This window comes from Anopheles marshallii, chromosome 2 (genome assembly GCF_943734725.1).
Source record: "Anopheles marshallii chromosome 2, idAnoMarsDA_429_01, whole genome shotgun sequence".
Classification (NCBI taxonomy): domain Eukaryota; kingdom Metazoa; phylum Arthropoda; class Insecta; order Diptera; family Culicidae; genus Anopheles; species Anopheles marshallii.
Window position 1 is genome coordinate 31,595,001 of NC_071326.1, and position 15,581 is coordinate 31,610,581.

At 47.8% G+C, this 15,581-nt stretch overlaps 1 protein-coding gene across 1 annotated transcript; it reads right to left on the reverse strand.

Annotated features, from left to right (window-relative positions):
* Nucleotides 1-10,422: 10,422 nt before the first annotated feature.
* Nucleotides 10,423-11,503, reverse strand: LOC128708689 (cAMP-dependent protein kinase catalytic subunit 1). The gene has a single exon (XM_053803669.1). It carries the CDS (start codon nt 11,482-11,484, stop codon nt 10,423-10,425), a length of 1,062 nt encoding a protein of 353 aa, XP_053659644.1. The 5' UTR covers nt 11,485-11,503.
* Nucleotides 11,504-15,581: the final 4,078 nt, after the last annotated feature.

Here is a 15,581-nt window from a genome sequence, read left to right on the forward strand (position 1 = left end):
TAAGATTCCAATAGATTTAAATAATACGACCAGCCCGTTATTCATGATTAAAATAAAAATAAATTGTAAAACAAATCTAATTTTAAATAAAACATTAAATCTCTGTTAATTTATGTTTTTTACGCAGCCAACACGTGTCCTGAAGCAGGAGCATTATCCTAATCGAAATGCCAACAACGCTAGATCGACGAACCAAAGATCCAACCTGAAGATGAACGCTGCAACTTCTGTTACCTTCCAAAAGACCATGATAAGCCGGACGATAAGTGAACAAAAAATCATTGTCGTGGCCCGGCAACGTCGCGCAGACCATTTATTACTGCCATTCGGTCCCAGTACCTTCTCTTCGTACCGGTCTACTCGTTCCATTGCTGTGTGCAGTTACGTCGGCGAAGCCATCTGTAATAAATGCACACACCGACACACTCTCATGTAGGGGACGGTTCGAGAGTCGAGAGGACAGAAGAACTGTCAAGTTTGTACTGCTTGTATTTCAAATAGGTCGCCGTGTCGTATCTTTCTTTAATTTTTATCCTACCCGCTAACGCAACGATCCACGGTCAAACGGAGCGCTCTGTGCGGAGGGTGAAAAAAAAGCTCCATTCCAAACCCTCCGATGATTCTGTCCAGTGGCACGGGCAGGGCGCACACACTCCATATTTTGCGCCTGTCGTCTTCCATGGCACATTCGTTATTGGATAATGTGTCAGGCGTAACTGAACGAACACAAAACGGACGCCGGGAGACCTCGAAGGCATGGAGGGCGCGTCAAACAGTGGGGTTGGGAAGTTTGTTACAATTTTACTTAAACTGACTACTGACTCTACACCATGGACCGAGTGCCAGCAGCGTTGCCGATAGAGTGGACAGAGAAAGCATGAGCGTACGACAGTTGCCAACGAAAAGGCTACCATTATCATCAGCATCATCAGCATGGATCATCATATTGGCCCCCGAACAGGAAAGCCAGCGGCGGTTCGCTAAAGGACGGTACAGACGAAGAGCGAGCGATTTAATCACATCCCGTTTATATGCCGGCCCTGGTTCATCACGACATACCGCCGCCATCCATACGCCTGACACGCGCTTGGGGACAAATGTAAAAATGGATTATTTTGTTTCGACTCAACGGACGGCTGTGTGTTTTGTGCGAATTCTACAGCCCCAGTGAGCTAATTTTAACGATTACTCAAAACGAAGATACCGGATCGATTTATCGTCTTTCCAGGTAGTTTGGCTAATCTTTAACATTTCACCACCCGTTTGATTGGGCTGCCCGCCCTGCAGCCGTTGTGATGACAAGGTGTGTACGCCTTGCGTACTACGCTAGAGTCTGTTCGAGGACGGTAGCACTTTACCAGCATTTGCCATATTTTGTGCTTCAATTGCCACTCCGATTGGATGGGACAGGGGACTCGGCAACGCACTGCCGAACAGTGAAGAGTGCACGACGATGGCGGACCGTGCGCGGAACACTACACTACACCCGGGTTAATCTGTTTTATCAACTGCTGACAGATAAGACCGTGCCAATATTTAGCAAATAAACATTTTATTTTATGGCCACCGTCGCCCCATCAACCATGATGATGATTGTTCCTCTTGTTTGCCACCCCCTTTTCGGAAGGGAATGGGCGGATGGGAGTAGTTGCGGCAGGTGTTTTTAGTGCGCCACCCTTCAGCAGCGGCGTGACGAAGAAGAAGAGTACCCGGCGAGAACCTCTTCCACCAATTGGATGCGATAGACACGTACCATTGAGGTGTACGGACTGTTGTGTGCGCCTGCATAAATTGCACGGCGCGTCCCATGCTAACACGAACGTTCCGGACAATGGAACGGGGGGGGGGGGGGGGCAAAGCAAAGCGAGGTGGGAAATCGACCGAAAAAGAACCAAAGTGGGCAAAAGGCTTGGATGGAGGCCACCGTCGTAGTGGCAAAATTTTACACAGTTTTGTTCGCGGATTGTGGCGGAAAGTGTGTGGTGTACTCGAAGCACCCATCATCCCTATCCCCATTTAACCCCCCCCCCCCCCCCCCCCTCCCATCCGCCAAAAACTCATCCATTTACATCGGGGTTCGTACACGACAGTGGGCCTTACGTCGTCGTCGCTGTCGTCTCACTGTGCGACATACGCAACACACAACACCACATACGGGTGGTGCGCGCATACGGGCGCCCGCCCGTCCGTACATACACGGATTGATTTTTAAAACCCACAACCTCCACACATAGACACACCCGAGAGAGCCAGCCAGAACACCCTGTTGCCGGTGTTGCCCTGGTGTTCGAGGACACGGCATTGTGGGTCAGCATCACCAAGCCCCCCCCGGATCCCACGTGCAGCAGCCCCATCCCCCCCCCCACGTATCATCTCTTTCTTTTAGATCTTTTCTCACGTGAGCGCACCTGAGCGCACAATTTTCATCCATCCAAAGCAGGGCCGGCACAGTGTTATCTCTTCTGCTCGCTGCCGTGTGCCGGTGATCTCCTTTCCCTTGCCCTTCAACGGGCTCTTAGATGTGTGAGACCAGCTGCGAACTCTCGATGTCTCTCTATTCTTATCTCTTGCGTTCTCTTGCCTCTACTGAACCGTTCAATCCGTCGTGTCTACAAGCGTCCTGCATTATCAGAAACCTGATATCTCATATGGAAGCTGCTGCTGCTACTACTGTCAACACTAGGGGTAGCCGCAACGCTTCTCCGGTCACAGTCTTTTACGGTCGTAATGGTCGGTGTCGTTACGGTTACGAGCATCGTGTTGGGGGGGTTTTTTTTCTCCACCCCAAGCGGTGGTGCACTGGATGTTTCAACATGGTCGTCGGTAATAAAGGGCAGGGTAAGGTTGGAACCGGCGTCAACATGTCCCGCAACAATCGCTCCAACACACCACCGCTCACTGTACCGTTCTGTAGTCATTCAAGCGACCAGAAATTTGCCTACAAATCGCATCTGTAATCACAACCGTACGTACACACCACCACGGCCCACAGTAGTTCTGTTCCACTAAGAGGGAAAGAAAACTGTTAGTTCTGATTGCTCTCGCTCTCTCCTTCATTCAGCGGAACGGAAAACAAAAAAAAACACGTGATAACACCTGTTACAAAACGAAGCATTCTAGCAATAATCATAAATTCGTCCCAAACAACTTCAAATCATTGCAATCTTTGGCTACGGGGAGAAGGGAAACGCTCGCACGGAACGCTTGTTAAATGTGTCAATGATTAATTATGATAAGGCCAAACTCGCACACTCGCACTACCTTTATCGGGCCTGCCCGTTGAAGCTGAACAAGTGTCCCCTTCGCGAGGGGGAGGGGAACGGGAGGGGGTGAGGTGGGGTGAGTGTATTATTAGCAGCGAACAAAATATCACACCGCTCCGGTATGATATGAAGCACACGCGGACAAATGTCTTAATTCCGTGTCCGATGTTTCCATATCACTCTCAACAATTGGAGGATGGTTCAGTTATCTGCTCGAGCTTGCGGTGAACTGCTCTGCTAAATCTCACGACCATCATCGGCGCTTCCTTCTCTCTCTCTCTCTCTCTCTCTCTCTCTCTCGCTCTCGGTACACAAACCCAACATCAGCACCGTTTTTGCTAATACACTTTAGAGCATTGCATTTCCTTTTGGGTCGTTTGGCATCGCCTCAATTGGGGGAAACGCGGCCGAGCGTGAGTATGGCCGAGGCCCTTTCCGAGCAGCAAGAAGCGCTTGGAGTGGAGTCTTAGAAAATTGAGCACTACACTCGGGCGATACAGAACGGCATACCCCCACAATGTGTTCTGTTGCCTAATCAGACATCAGACCGGATCGTGGCGTATTACACGGCGGGGAGGAGGAGGCGGGGACGGGACCGGACAAGCCCCGGTCACCTTTCTTTTCTATTTCACATGTAGCACAGACGCGACACACGCAGTGGCTTGTGGTGGAACTTCAGCGGTGCTGCGATACTTAGCGGTTCTGCGACAGAAAAGACATGGCTTACGTAAGTGGCAAAACTCTGTGCGGATGTGTGTTTTTGCTCTGCCGTATGGTCGCTGCTTGGAGCGAACAGTGAGTGTTGCGTTCTTTCATCTCACTGGTGGTGCGCTGCTCCTGGCAACACTTCCATTTCCCATTGCTCGGGGGGGGGGGAGCTTTTAGAACATTCCGGCAGTGGTAGTACCACCATCTAATAATACACTCATCAACCCCAAGAGCGGTATTCAAATTTTGCCACCAAACCCTGCCCCGGCCAAAGGCAACCGGCAGCTGTTGTGATAGGTTTTTTTATTTGTCGTTGCTTCCCTGTTTTGGTTTTTTGCATCTTTCCCTACTTAATAAATCCAAAACTGGACCAAACGTCTTCGCGACTTGGCGTGGCGTCAAAGGCGACTACTAACGTCAGTTAAACGTTTTGTTTTTGCATGCATCATAAAAACCCGGAGGTCCGGAGTCGAGCAGCAAATGGCAACTACACCGTACACGGTGGTGTACAAAAATATCGACTAAAATTATGTACGGCAAAACGAAATGTGTCCTTGCGCTCGATTTGGATAGGGTGGAAACGGACGGCAAAACCAAACCGGACCCCGACACACTCTCTGGCCTGCTGACATATGCCGCAATGCTTGTTATAGGCTTGCCGGCTCAAAGAGAAACGGTGCAATCGGTAAAAACAACAAAAAAAACGTTGAAATATCCAATTCTTTTGCTATTTTCCATTCTTTATTCGCAATCCTATTTTCAAAAGTGACGAAACCGGATGGGGTTTTAGCGCTTTGTTTAACTAACGAGCAAAAGCCACCGCTACCCGCTGTCCTTCAATGGTCATGCAGAGCCCTAAATAAACCACAAATGCAGGCAAATAAACACCGCTTCCTTATTTGTCGGTTACCGCACCGAACCGATTAATCCGACCGCGAATGGAAATTGTGTAGCATCCTTAAAGGTGAGGTCACATTTAGCCACATTCCACACTAATGCATTGCCATAGGGGCAGCATAAAATCGACACTACAGTAGGAAGATGCAGTGTTCTTTTGCACTGGTCAATGTTTTTTTTTATTTTAAAACCTCACCTTCTTTCTTGGCTTTACATCTTACTTGTATGACGCGTTAATGGCTTACTAAGCCTAATTTGTTCACGTAACCGAAATGGTCACAGTTCTTCCAACAAGGACGCCGGATTCAACTGAGCAGCGGTTGACATCTTGGGAATTATTAATCCTACTGCCGAGGTACAAGACCTACGATTGTCTATGTTTCTTGTTTTCACGAACTATCCGGGATCTGGCATAGGCAAAACCATTCCATTCCAAATTACTTCGGTACGAACAGAACCATACAAATCCTACAATACAATCCAATCTGTGCAATTTACCGCCAGACTCAACTATTTGGAAAATACCGTCTTAGGATTTAAGTTTTCTATCTGAAGGTATCAATTCTTCTTTATCGCCACAACAGCCACAAGAGGTCTCGACCTGCCATTTTTGGCTTTCTTTGACATTATTTACCCGCAGAGTGATAGTCAGACCTGCGTACGAGGTATTGGTCCGGATGGGATTTTGGTCCGGTCCGTTCGTGAAAAGACTGGCAGCGCTACCATCATGCCACTGAGCATGATGCCTCAACCTAAGAAATCATAGAGCTCATAAATGACCAAATGAACTTCTTACGTAGTCCAAAATCTTGCTACGGGCTCCTTACTCCGTATTCCAAACTACGAGATGAAGGTCTGGATGAAATTTGACATCAATCCCATCGTGACTGGCGCCTCGATCACTGCACCACCATCATCAACTCGCTAATCTAAAATGTTTGAAGGAGATCGCATGCAAAGTCAATTATTAAGGGGTTAAACTGTTCATCCACCTCAACTCAAAACACTACAAGTGCAGTTCGTAAGATCAGCCAAACAAAAACCTTCGCGCGTTTTATCAATTCATTCAGCATTTGATGAATGAGGCAACATTGAATAAGCCTAATGCAATGAATAAAAATGCAACACTTAAAAATGTACATTTAAACAAGATCATATTGATTCAAATGCGTACAACATTGTAAGGAATTAATGACAAATGCGGTACAGTAACATTTGGGGATGGCTCCTCATAACGTAATGGCACTTTCTTGACTCTGGTCTTTTAAAGAGAAGCACAGTTTCAAATGATATCATTAATTATTAAAGTTTTCATCATTGCCAGCAACTGCCAGGAAATTCTCTATTACCCATTGATTCGTACTAGCCAAGACATCAATTGTACCATTTACCAATTTCACGCTATCACTGCCGTTGCACTTGTTTTGTCCGAAGCTGTTAATTTGCATATGCGCTGCTGGTTTGAAGTACTGTGCTTTGCAAATCATTTACTAAGGCCGTGCAGAATTTGCTGTTCCGAAAGCTACGCATCAGTAATAAGCTGCAAACGGCAAAACAAGTGTGACAAAACTGAAAACTATCAGTTCCAACAAACCGTTAAGATGACAGTAGACCTTATTTTAAGACTGCCTTCAACTAAAAAAAAAAAAAACCAGCCAGCAAATTGAATGTGTGGTGATTGCACCGATCGGTCACGTAATATTGCTGTGCACACGCGCGGCGCTGCAGCACACTAGTCGTCCACCCAGCAAACCAGTTTCCAAACCGCCTGCATACCGGCTACACACACAGCCGTACCATACAGAAATCAAGATTCATGTCACTTAAGCGCAACCGACCGCAGGCTCAGCATCCGCCCCGTGTCACCCCGTACGGGAATGTTCAGATGATCCCATTCGAATGTGTGCAAGCGGTCTACTCTCTCTCTCTCTCTTTCGCTCTTTATCTTGCTGTCGCTAGTGCGGGAACAAGTGCAGGAAGAAAAATTGTGCAGTGACCGGAGGACGACGATCGACAGTACCAGTCGTGTCACACACAGATCGCACCGTGTCCGGGGACCGTGTATCGTCCGTGTGTAAGGGCGGTGGCCTTTTACCCAATCGTTACGCGAAATGGTTCACAAGACTGGTGGAACGGGTATGCGTGTGTGTGTTACGCGCCACGAGACGGTATCCTTTTTTGGCAACACGATCACACAACCAATGCGCTGCCCGTGTACTGCAGCGTGTAGGCCGCGGTAAGCGTACGTAGATGCAGAGCGGTATTCTTTTTCATTGCTCATTTCATTTCTGTATGTTAAACCAATCCATACCGACCGTATGGACGTGTAATTTGGACAAATGAAGGTGGGCGTACTTGGCCCAGGAATTAAATTAATAACCTTTCGGCTATCCCGAACCCTTCCCACGCCCAAAACCCGCATCCACAGCACACCCCAATTGATCACTCACCTGATTTCAAAAATGTGTCCTAGGTTTCGTGTAACTATCGTGTGTCCGCCTTGTCCCGGCCCTCCTTCATACCGATCGTGCCCGCGCATCTGCTGCACTGTTGACCGTCCGTTTTATTCTGTTCTGCCATCTGTGCTTGCATGCCCCGCTGTATGGCGATCCATCTCCACCGCCTGGCACGTGATGGGATGATTCTAACGGCGAGCGATTGCAGCGGCTACTGGTTCCATTTGCTCTCCTCAGCACGATCAGCTCAAGACCACCACGCGCCTCATCATCGTCATTCATACTCCCCTTAGGATAGGGGTCTGAACGGAGCCAGGACCGGCTTACTATGGAATATCTTTTGCCCTTTTCGCTAACCCCGTTGCAGCTTCACTATTACCCAGCCATCTTACTGCTGCCTCCTACGACACACATGATGTGATAATCCGTTTAACATTACTATCTGCTTGCGTTTACATTATTTGGTGTACACTTCAGAGGGCTACATAATCTTTCGCCTGTAATGGATGTGTGTGTGTGTTCGTGTTTCGGTGCGGTATGTAAAGGGGCAATGTAATGTGGTATTGTGTATTGAGATTGTGTCCATTCGCCCACACCTCGGCGGTGCGGTATGTGTTTATCTTTATATATATATATATATATATGTATATATGTGAGAGTGGAGTCCTTTGCTAATCCATTGCTTGTCTCGCAGCGCATTCGCACCGTTATCGCAAAAGAGGAAGAAAAAAAAATTAACCCGAAAAGTAAAAAATCTATCTCGCACTACCGTTGGGGATCTTCTTCCCCCGTTGATACACATTCCGCGAGCGCGCGCGCTCCCCCTTTTTTGCAATTCCCTCAACTTCGGTTCGATCGAACATTGGTCATCCCAGTGTAAAATGATGCAGCTTTTATAAATACTAATTTCATTCGCCTCAGTACACACTTTTTTTGTTGCCTAATGTACCAATAAAAGGTCTCGCGCCCACTCCAACCCTTCGGCCTTTTTATCCATTTGTTTTCTCGCTGCCAACGCCGTCACCACTATGTACGGGGATGCGTGTTGCGGCACATAATCAGTACGCAATATAAGATTATCTAAACCTCCAAAACGCCCGGAAAAGACGTAATTGCTGGAGAACATACACACACACACAGAGGGATGTGTGTGTAGGGATTGTGGTAGTATGTCTGTGTGTGTGCACGGGTGCACGCGCGTGTTTGTGTACGTGTGTATACTAATAGTCTTTACCTGATTGGCATTGTTAATCAGGGGGAGGGCAGGTGTATGATGCCGAATCAATAATTAAAATAAATACCGAAAATGAAATTCTGTCGCCCCGGCGGCACTCGGACGACGTATGACGGAGGGGGGTTGCATCGATTGCCCCTACTCACCCCACTGTGTTTGCCACACACTCTCTAGACACTCTTCCATTTGTCTCGCACTGATTTGGAATGTGTTCCTGCTGATCTGTGCCATTTCCGTGTCCCTATTATTGCTAGGGCAGGGGTGTTCGTGTTCGTCTCACAACACCAGAAAGGAGTCGATACGAGTGTTGTACGATAATCAAAACTTCCTATCATTTCTATCATTGAAATTCCTTGCCATAGTGGGAGGGGAAATAGATTCCTTCTAGTTTTTGCTGCTATCAATGTACGCACACACCCACACACGCACGTGGCGCACACGTTACAAGTAACATAAACGCTTTACTTAGCTACTTCGCAAAGATCTAGTTAGCACGTGCGCACACGCGGGTCTGCCTGCCTCTCATCGTTGGCGATGATATATTGCTGCAAAGTCGGTTAACATTTGCTTTAGAATTGTCGCGCGTACTGCGGGGGATCGCGTAGCGTTGTAGTGCTGGGGTGCACCACCACCACCCCAGGAACAGGTAGCTTGCCACGAGTGTGCGCGCGGAAGGGGTAACGAATGGCAATGATTTAATTTGGAACCCTGCTATCTCTCTGTATGCCCTCCCTCTCTGTTCGAACTTGTAGCAAATTAGCTGCATGTTTCTTTTCATTAAATATTACTTCATACTATCAGCATCGAGGGCGAGTCAACCTCGTCCCGTTTTTTTTCCTGTTCTTCTCTGTTTTCCATTGCGCATAATTTTAACGTAACGAGCTGCCCACAATGTGTACGCATGTGTACATGCGTGTGCATGGGTATGCGAAAGAGAGTGTATTTGTAGGAAGTGGGTGTTAGCTGAAGGGATCTGGGTGATGGGGATGGATGGACATGAATGATAGCAGACTTCAAGGATTTTCACGCACACACACACACGCACGCACACCTGATAATCGATCACGTTCTGAGGGATCGGTGTACTTGGAGTTCGTCCCTTATAATAGATTCCTTGCTACGCCGCTATGCCCAAAATCTATCCCGATTATCCTCTTTGCATGCTGCCATAAAAGTCGCTAACCCCACGCTACACTCCCCAGCAACTAGATGGCGCCACTAATGACTGCTGCTCCTGCTGCTACCACAATTTGGCGAGGTCGGGAAGGATGATGATGGATGCCTTTTACTACACATGAGATCGCAGCACATTTGATTGGTGAAGGTGAAGAGAGGGGCTTTGGATGCTGGAACAATGGTCGTTCCGATACTGCAGCGAGGATTTATAGCATAATCCTCGCAGATCGGCCGATTGCCATACTCACAATCACCAGATGGCGCTATGGTCGGTTGACACTCGTGATGGCCAGAGGGTCGGCAGTATGAGAACAGAGACCAAATGTGAGCGTCGACTGCGCAACCTCACGCAAGAGGAAGATGCGGACGTAGAGATTTCCTCCAAATGCTTTCCAAAAACCAGGTCAGATATGCAAAGCAAGCCGACCATACGGGGCAGGGTGGTGTAGTCTTCCATTCTTCCTATCCGAATGCCCTTCCAGCAGGGGTCCAACCACATTCCAATCGCACAGAGCAAACAGCGGAAGAATGTTGGGTGATGAGTGATGAAGGCTCTATGTAGTGCTGGTGATGGTAGTGATAGGTAGGTAATAATAGCACTAATAGAAGTAGTGTAACAGTAGTGGTAGCAGCAAAAAAACGGTCCTGATAACGTCCCGCTTTGTTGTAATAGCCGGGTACCCCCTTTTTAAAACTCGGCAAACTCCTTGGCGCACTTTTCGGTGCTGGAGATGCGCAACGTTTCCTCCTCGTAGTCGTCGAAGTTGCTCGTGTCGCCTGGACCCTTGCAGCGCGGTATGAACGGCGCCTCGATGCGCTTCTGGAACACCGCGATCCAGTCGGTCGAGGCGAACCATCGGTGCCCCTTGATGTCGTTCACGCCCGCCTTCAGGTTGCCGTAGCGCTTGGTCAGATCGACCTGCAGCAGGTTACGGAGCAGATCCTTCAGCTCCGAGCCGAAGTGCGACGGGAAGCGCACCTTGCCGCTGACGATCTTCTCGTAGATCTGTATCGGCTGGTCGGCGAAGAACGGCGGATAGCCGGCCGCCATCTCGTACACCAGCACACCGAGCGCCCACCAGTCGACCGCCTTGTTGTAGCCCTTGCTCAGAATGATCTCGGGCGCCAGATATTCGGGCGTACCGCACAGCGTCCAGGTTCGGCCCTTAACCCGCTTGGCAAACCCAAAATCGGTCACCTTCAGGTAACCCTGGGAATCGATCAGCAAATTTTCCGGCTTCAGATCACGGTAGATCAGGTCGAGATAGTGCAGATACTCGAACGCCAGCACAATCTGGGCGGCGTAGAAGCGTGAGTGCGGTTCGGAAAAGCGACCCACCTTACGCAGATGGGAAAACATCTCACCGCCCGGCACATACTCCAGCACCATGTACAGGTTGGAGTTGTCCTTGAAGTGGAACTTGAGACTGACCAGAAATGGGAACGAGATCGCCTGCAGGATGCGCTTCTCGTTCAACGTATGCTCGACCTGCTTCAGCTTGACCACCTTCTGTTTGTCCAGGATCTTCATCGCGTAGTAATCCTTGGTCGATTTGTGCTGTACGATCATGACGCGCCCGAACGACCCGGTACCGAGTGTTTTGATCCGCTCGAAGTCATCGAGGGCGGCCGTGTTCGTCGGATTGCGCTTCCACTTCTCCTCGAAGTCTTCCTTCGCTTGGTCCAGAAACTCCCGCACACTCTCGGCAGCATCTACTTTCTTGTTCGCGGATGTAGCGTTATTGCCCATGGTTGCTATCAATTACTTTTAATGCGCAGATCACTTGCCTCCAAACGCAACGAATAAACGAACTGGTTTTGCTTTTTGTTCAATTATATAATAAATATATAATATCGCTATATGTATATCTATATATGTATAAGGTGTTTCGCTAGAGATGTACAGGATGAAGTAATGCAATCGGGGTAGCTTTTTTCCCTGCTGTCGTCTTAGAATCGCGATTTAATCGATATTCTTACTTTTATTGCTACAATTGTGTACCGATGGCGCGGGTGGTGAGGGTGGCAGGGAAGCGGATACTTGATGAACCACTGTCAGCTGGATTCTCACAGTGCTGTGCTGCTGCTGTTGGTGTGCACTGGCAGATCAGTTTTTTTTGTTGTTGTAGTTTTGTCACGCAAGAGATGTGAAATGACAACCGAAGGATGACAAAAAACTGGTGTTGGTGGTGGTGATGGTGATGGTGCTGAAGCAGCAATTCTTCTTCTACACGCTCTTGCTCTCTTTCGCTCTCAATCTCTTTGACGTTTGCTCGCTCCCTTTCGTGTTTTTTTTTTTATTTCTCAGCAAATTGTATCCCCAACAGCAGCTTCCTCACGATATGATTACACGTATGCGATATATGTATATATCTATATATATATATATATATTGCAAAGGTAAATGGTCAAGGCAGGATATTATAGATGGGTTTCTATTGTTTGACGATTTGTCAACTTTAGCAGCGGTGAAAAATTCCCACCTCTCGCAGGGACGACTTCTTCCCAATAATCGATCGATCCTGGTCGGCTGCTTTGGCTTCTCAGGTTTGCCGTACTCACTGAATCTCTCAAGATTTCCGTTTCCCTTTGATGTGTCCTTCCTGCGGCTGTGACACTGCTGCTCACTGCTGCTAGTAGAATTGAGGAAAAGATGTCTTGATTTTCACCTTTTTGACTGTCCGCGGCTGACCGTTTCCGTACTTCAACCTCCGGCCTGTGGCTCACCTTTGCCGTACGGCAGTTCCGAGATTCCGAAGTACACAATACAGCAGCCCCCAGAGTGGCCGTACAGGTAGTACCTGTTCCCCTCCGCAGTTCGTCAGCAATCGTCGCTCAAACCAGCCAGCGTTTATGTGTGTGCAGCGATGTAATAACACCTTGTTTTATTTTTTCTCACATCACAACTTCACGGCGGAATGGAGTGAAGTGGATGCAGCAAAAAAAAAACACACAACGGAAATACAGCCACACACAATCGCACACACGACACGGGGCTCCGCGCCTTTACACGTAATATTTTCGCACGACGGGAATCGCCTGTTCCGCCTCAATTATCACCAACGTTACACGTCCATTTACGGCCCTGCTGTCCCGAGGTCACTCCAAAATCGCGACGACGACTATGTACGGCCGGATGGTGATTTTTCCGAAATCCCCGAGATTCGTACGGCAAATACACCGAAGAACGCACGCACGATTTTACACACACACACGCGCGCGCACACACAAATACAATCCTCTACACGAGCGCGCACACACACGCACACAATCGGAGGTACGCACGCGAAAAGAAAAACCCCTTCTCGCGCGCGCAGTTCACTGGGAATAAAAAAGCGCTATTGTGTGTTCACGATTTTTCCTCTCCACGGGAATTTTCTCTCACGGATGCAAAAATCCACACGCTCCCTCTCACACGCTCTCTCTCTCTCTTTCGGTCGCAGATGCTTTTCGGATGCTCGGTTTCGCTCACGCTGCTGGGTGGCCAAAACGGTGTCGTTCGATCGAAGTAGCCTTCTCTTTGCTTCCACCTGTGCTTGCACCGCTGCTGCTGCTGCTGCTGATGATGTTGGTCGGTGTCCTCACTCTCTCACACTCTCGCGACTACCTTTTCCTTTACGCACTGCTTAGTTTAAAACACTGCCCGTACCGCCTTTAGAACATTGCTGCCAATGTGTCGAATTTGTGAAAATGGAGAGGAAAAAAAACACGGTCAACGAAGGTTACCGTTCGCGAGGAAGAAGAAGAAACATTAAAAACAATCACTTGATCAGCACTGTTCAGGGGTGTCTTTCGCATTAAAATCCGTACCACCGTTCGCACCTGCTGCTGTCTGCACTGCTGCACACGTACACAATTTTTACACACCGCACACACATCAACACGGACACGGGGTGAGATCCGGTAGGATTTTTTCACTTTTATTTTTGGTCTCTCTCTCTCTCGCTCGGTCTCTCTTTTGCTGTTGATTTTTTTATACTCTACTGCTGGTGCTGCTATCGATTAGAATATCCTCCTGCTCCGTGCACACGGCGACGACGACTACTGTGGGTATCACGAATCTAGAGAAAACAGCGGACACTTGCACACAAATTCACACCTACACACACACAGACTTTGGTTCGTATTGCCGTCGTACAGGATATGGAAGAAAATACTACCTCTGCACCCAATTCATCAGCAAAGGTACAGACTTTTCCTCATTATTCACACCGCCCTCTTGATGGGCTGACCGTTCCGTTGCCCGTTGTGTCTCGCCAACCATGCACCCCCGCCACAAACCGTCCGGTGCCCGCTGTTAGGTTCACTTCTGTTTGATTACGATACCCCCTTACGTTGTCTTTGGATGCTCGCATAGAGCTCCGAGGTATTTTGGCCTTGGCACAACGCTGTGTTGCCCGTTCACTGCGTTTCCCCTTTTTCTTCCCGGCGATTCAGTCAGATGTATATCGCGTGAAGTTGCGAGCCGCGACGGAGAAGATTATTTACTCGACGACACCACGAAACGAAAATCCGTGCGAGCGATGATGTGTGTCGTAGAGACCCAGTTTTTTCCCTGTGCACGAAAAATACAGCAGCGAGCTCTGCTGGTGCAAAGTCGAAGCAGCCGCGTAAATGACAAACGTCAATTCAATGAGGACGGGGTCGGTACATCGAAAGTGAAGAGCGAAATTCCCAATAATTAATACAATTTAAGATTAAACGAATGTATGGAATACCTTAAACGGCGAACCGTAGATAATTTAGAGCATGAACCGGGCTTGTGTTTTGGTAATTTATCGATGAAAATAAATTTGACCCACGATTGTCAAACTGACGTGCAGTATGGCGCCTGGGTGGCAAATCAAATTCGTAGCAATTCAATTGACGGTTAAAGAAAACTGCATTCGAGCATTTGTGATCAAGGAAACATTGAATGGTTGAGACAATTTAATTCATCAGTCCGACGTGCTCGACAAATCACACGTATCACACGTACAAGGGAAATTCAACGGATTACTAAAGCGCCAACATAAAACCTATTATTTTTGCACCAAATATGGAGAAAACTCCCACCAACAAACCAGGCATTTCCAAAGGAAAATCTTACGCTATGAGCATGCAATACTCTGAGCACTGTGCTATATATGCAAATTGCCAAATTTGGCTAGAAAAGATGAAAACTTCAATCAACGGAGTTGCAGCAAATTCACACAATATTACACCGAATGCAACGACAACACTGAATAACCGGAAAAATTAATGAAAGAATTCGCACATTAAGCATGGACCGCAGCAAGGAAAGGAGTAGTATACTACATGATCCACAGCCAACCAGGATTTGAAATTCTGAAACTCCGAATACACAAAAATTATCGAATTTGTCTACCGGATATCAAAACCGGGATCCTTTTTCCTCCAATAAAATGACACAATAAACAGAGAGACCTTGTTTTCCACTAATTCAATAGCATTCGCTTGACAAAAAATGCGCGCCCACGCTAAATGTGGACACGTCCTTTTTCGGGCGTCTGTGAGTATATCTTTATTTTTCTTATTATAAACAAATATATCTGCATCTAGCAATCTCCCCCACACCGCACCGTATTATAAACATCGGCCAAACGATTAAAACTGAACGCTACGTGTAATGGAACGTAAGTAAAAGGGTGGCGCGCGAGCCAGACGGGTTCGGGTATTTAAAGTGGCCGTTCTTTTCTGACGGTGTACGGGAGTGCACCTATAAGTTAAGCATTTTGTTCGCAGGAAAAGGATCGGGTAGGGACAGCATAGTGAAGGAGGGGATTGGGTGGAGGTATTGTTTGATTGCGTGGATTGATTAAAATTACATTTCACACAAATGTGACC

Bases quoted from the DNA above. Each gene is read 5' to 3' on its own strand.
- LOC128708689 (XM_053803669.1), bottom strand. From the start codon at position 11,484: ATGGGCAATAACGCTACATCCGCGAACAAGAAAGTAGATGCTGCCGAG.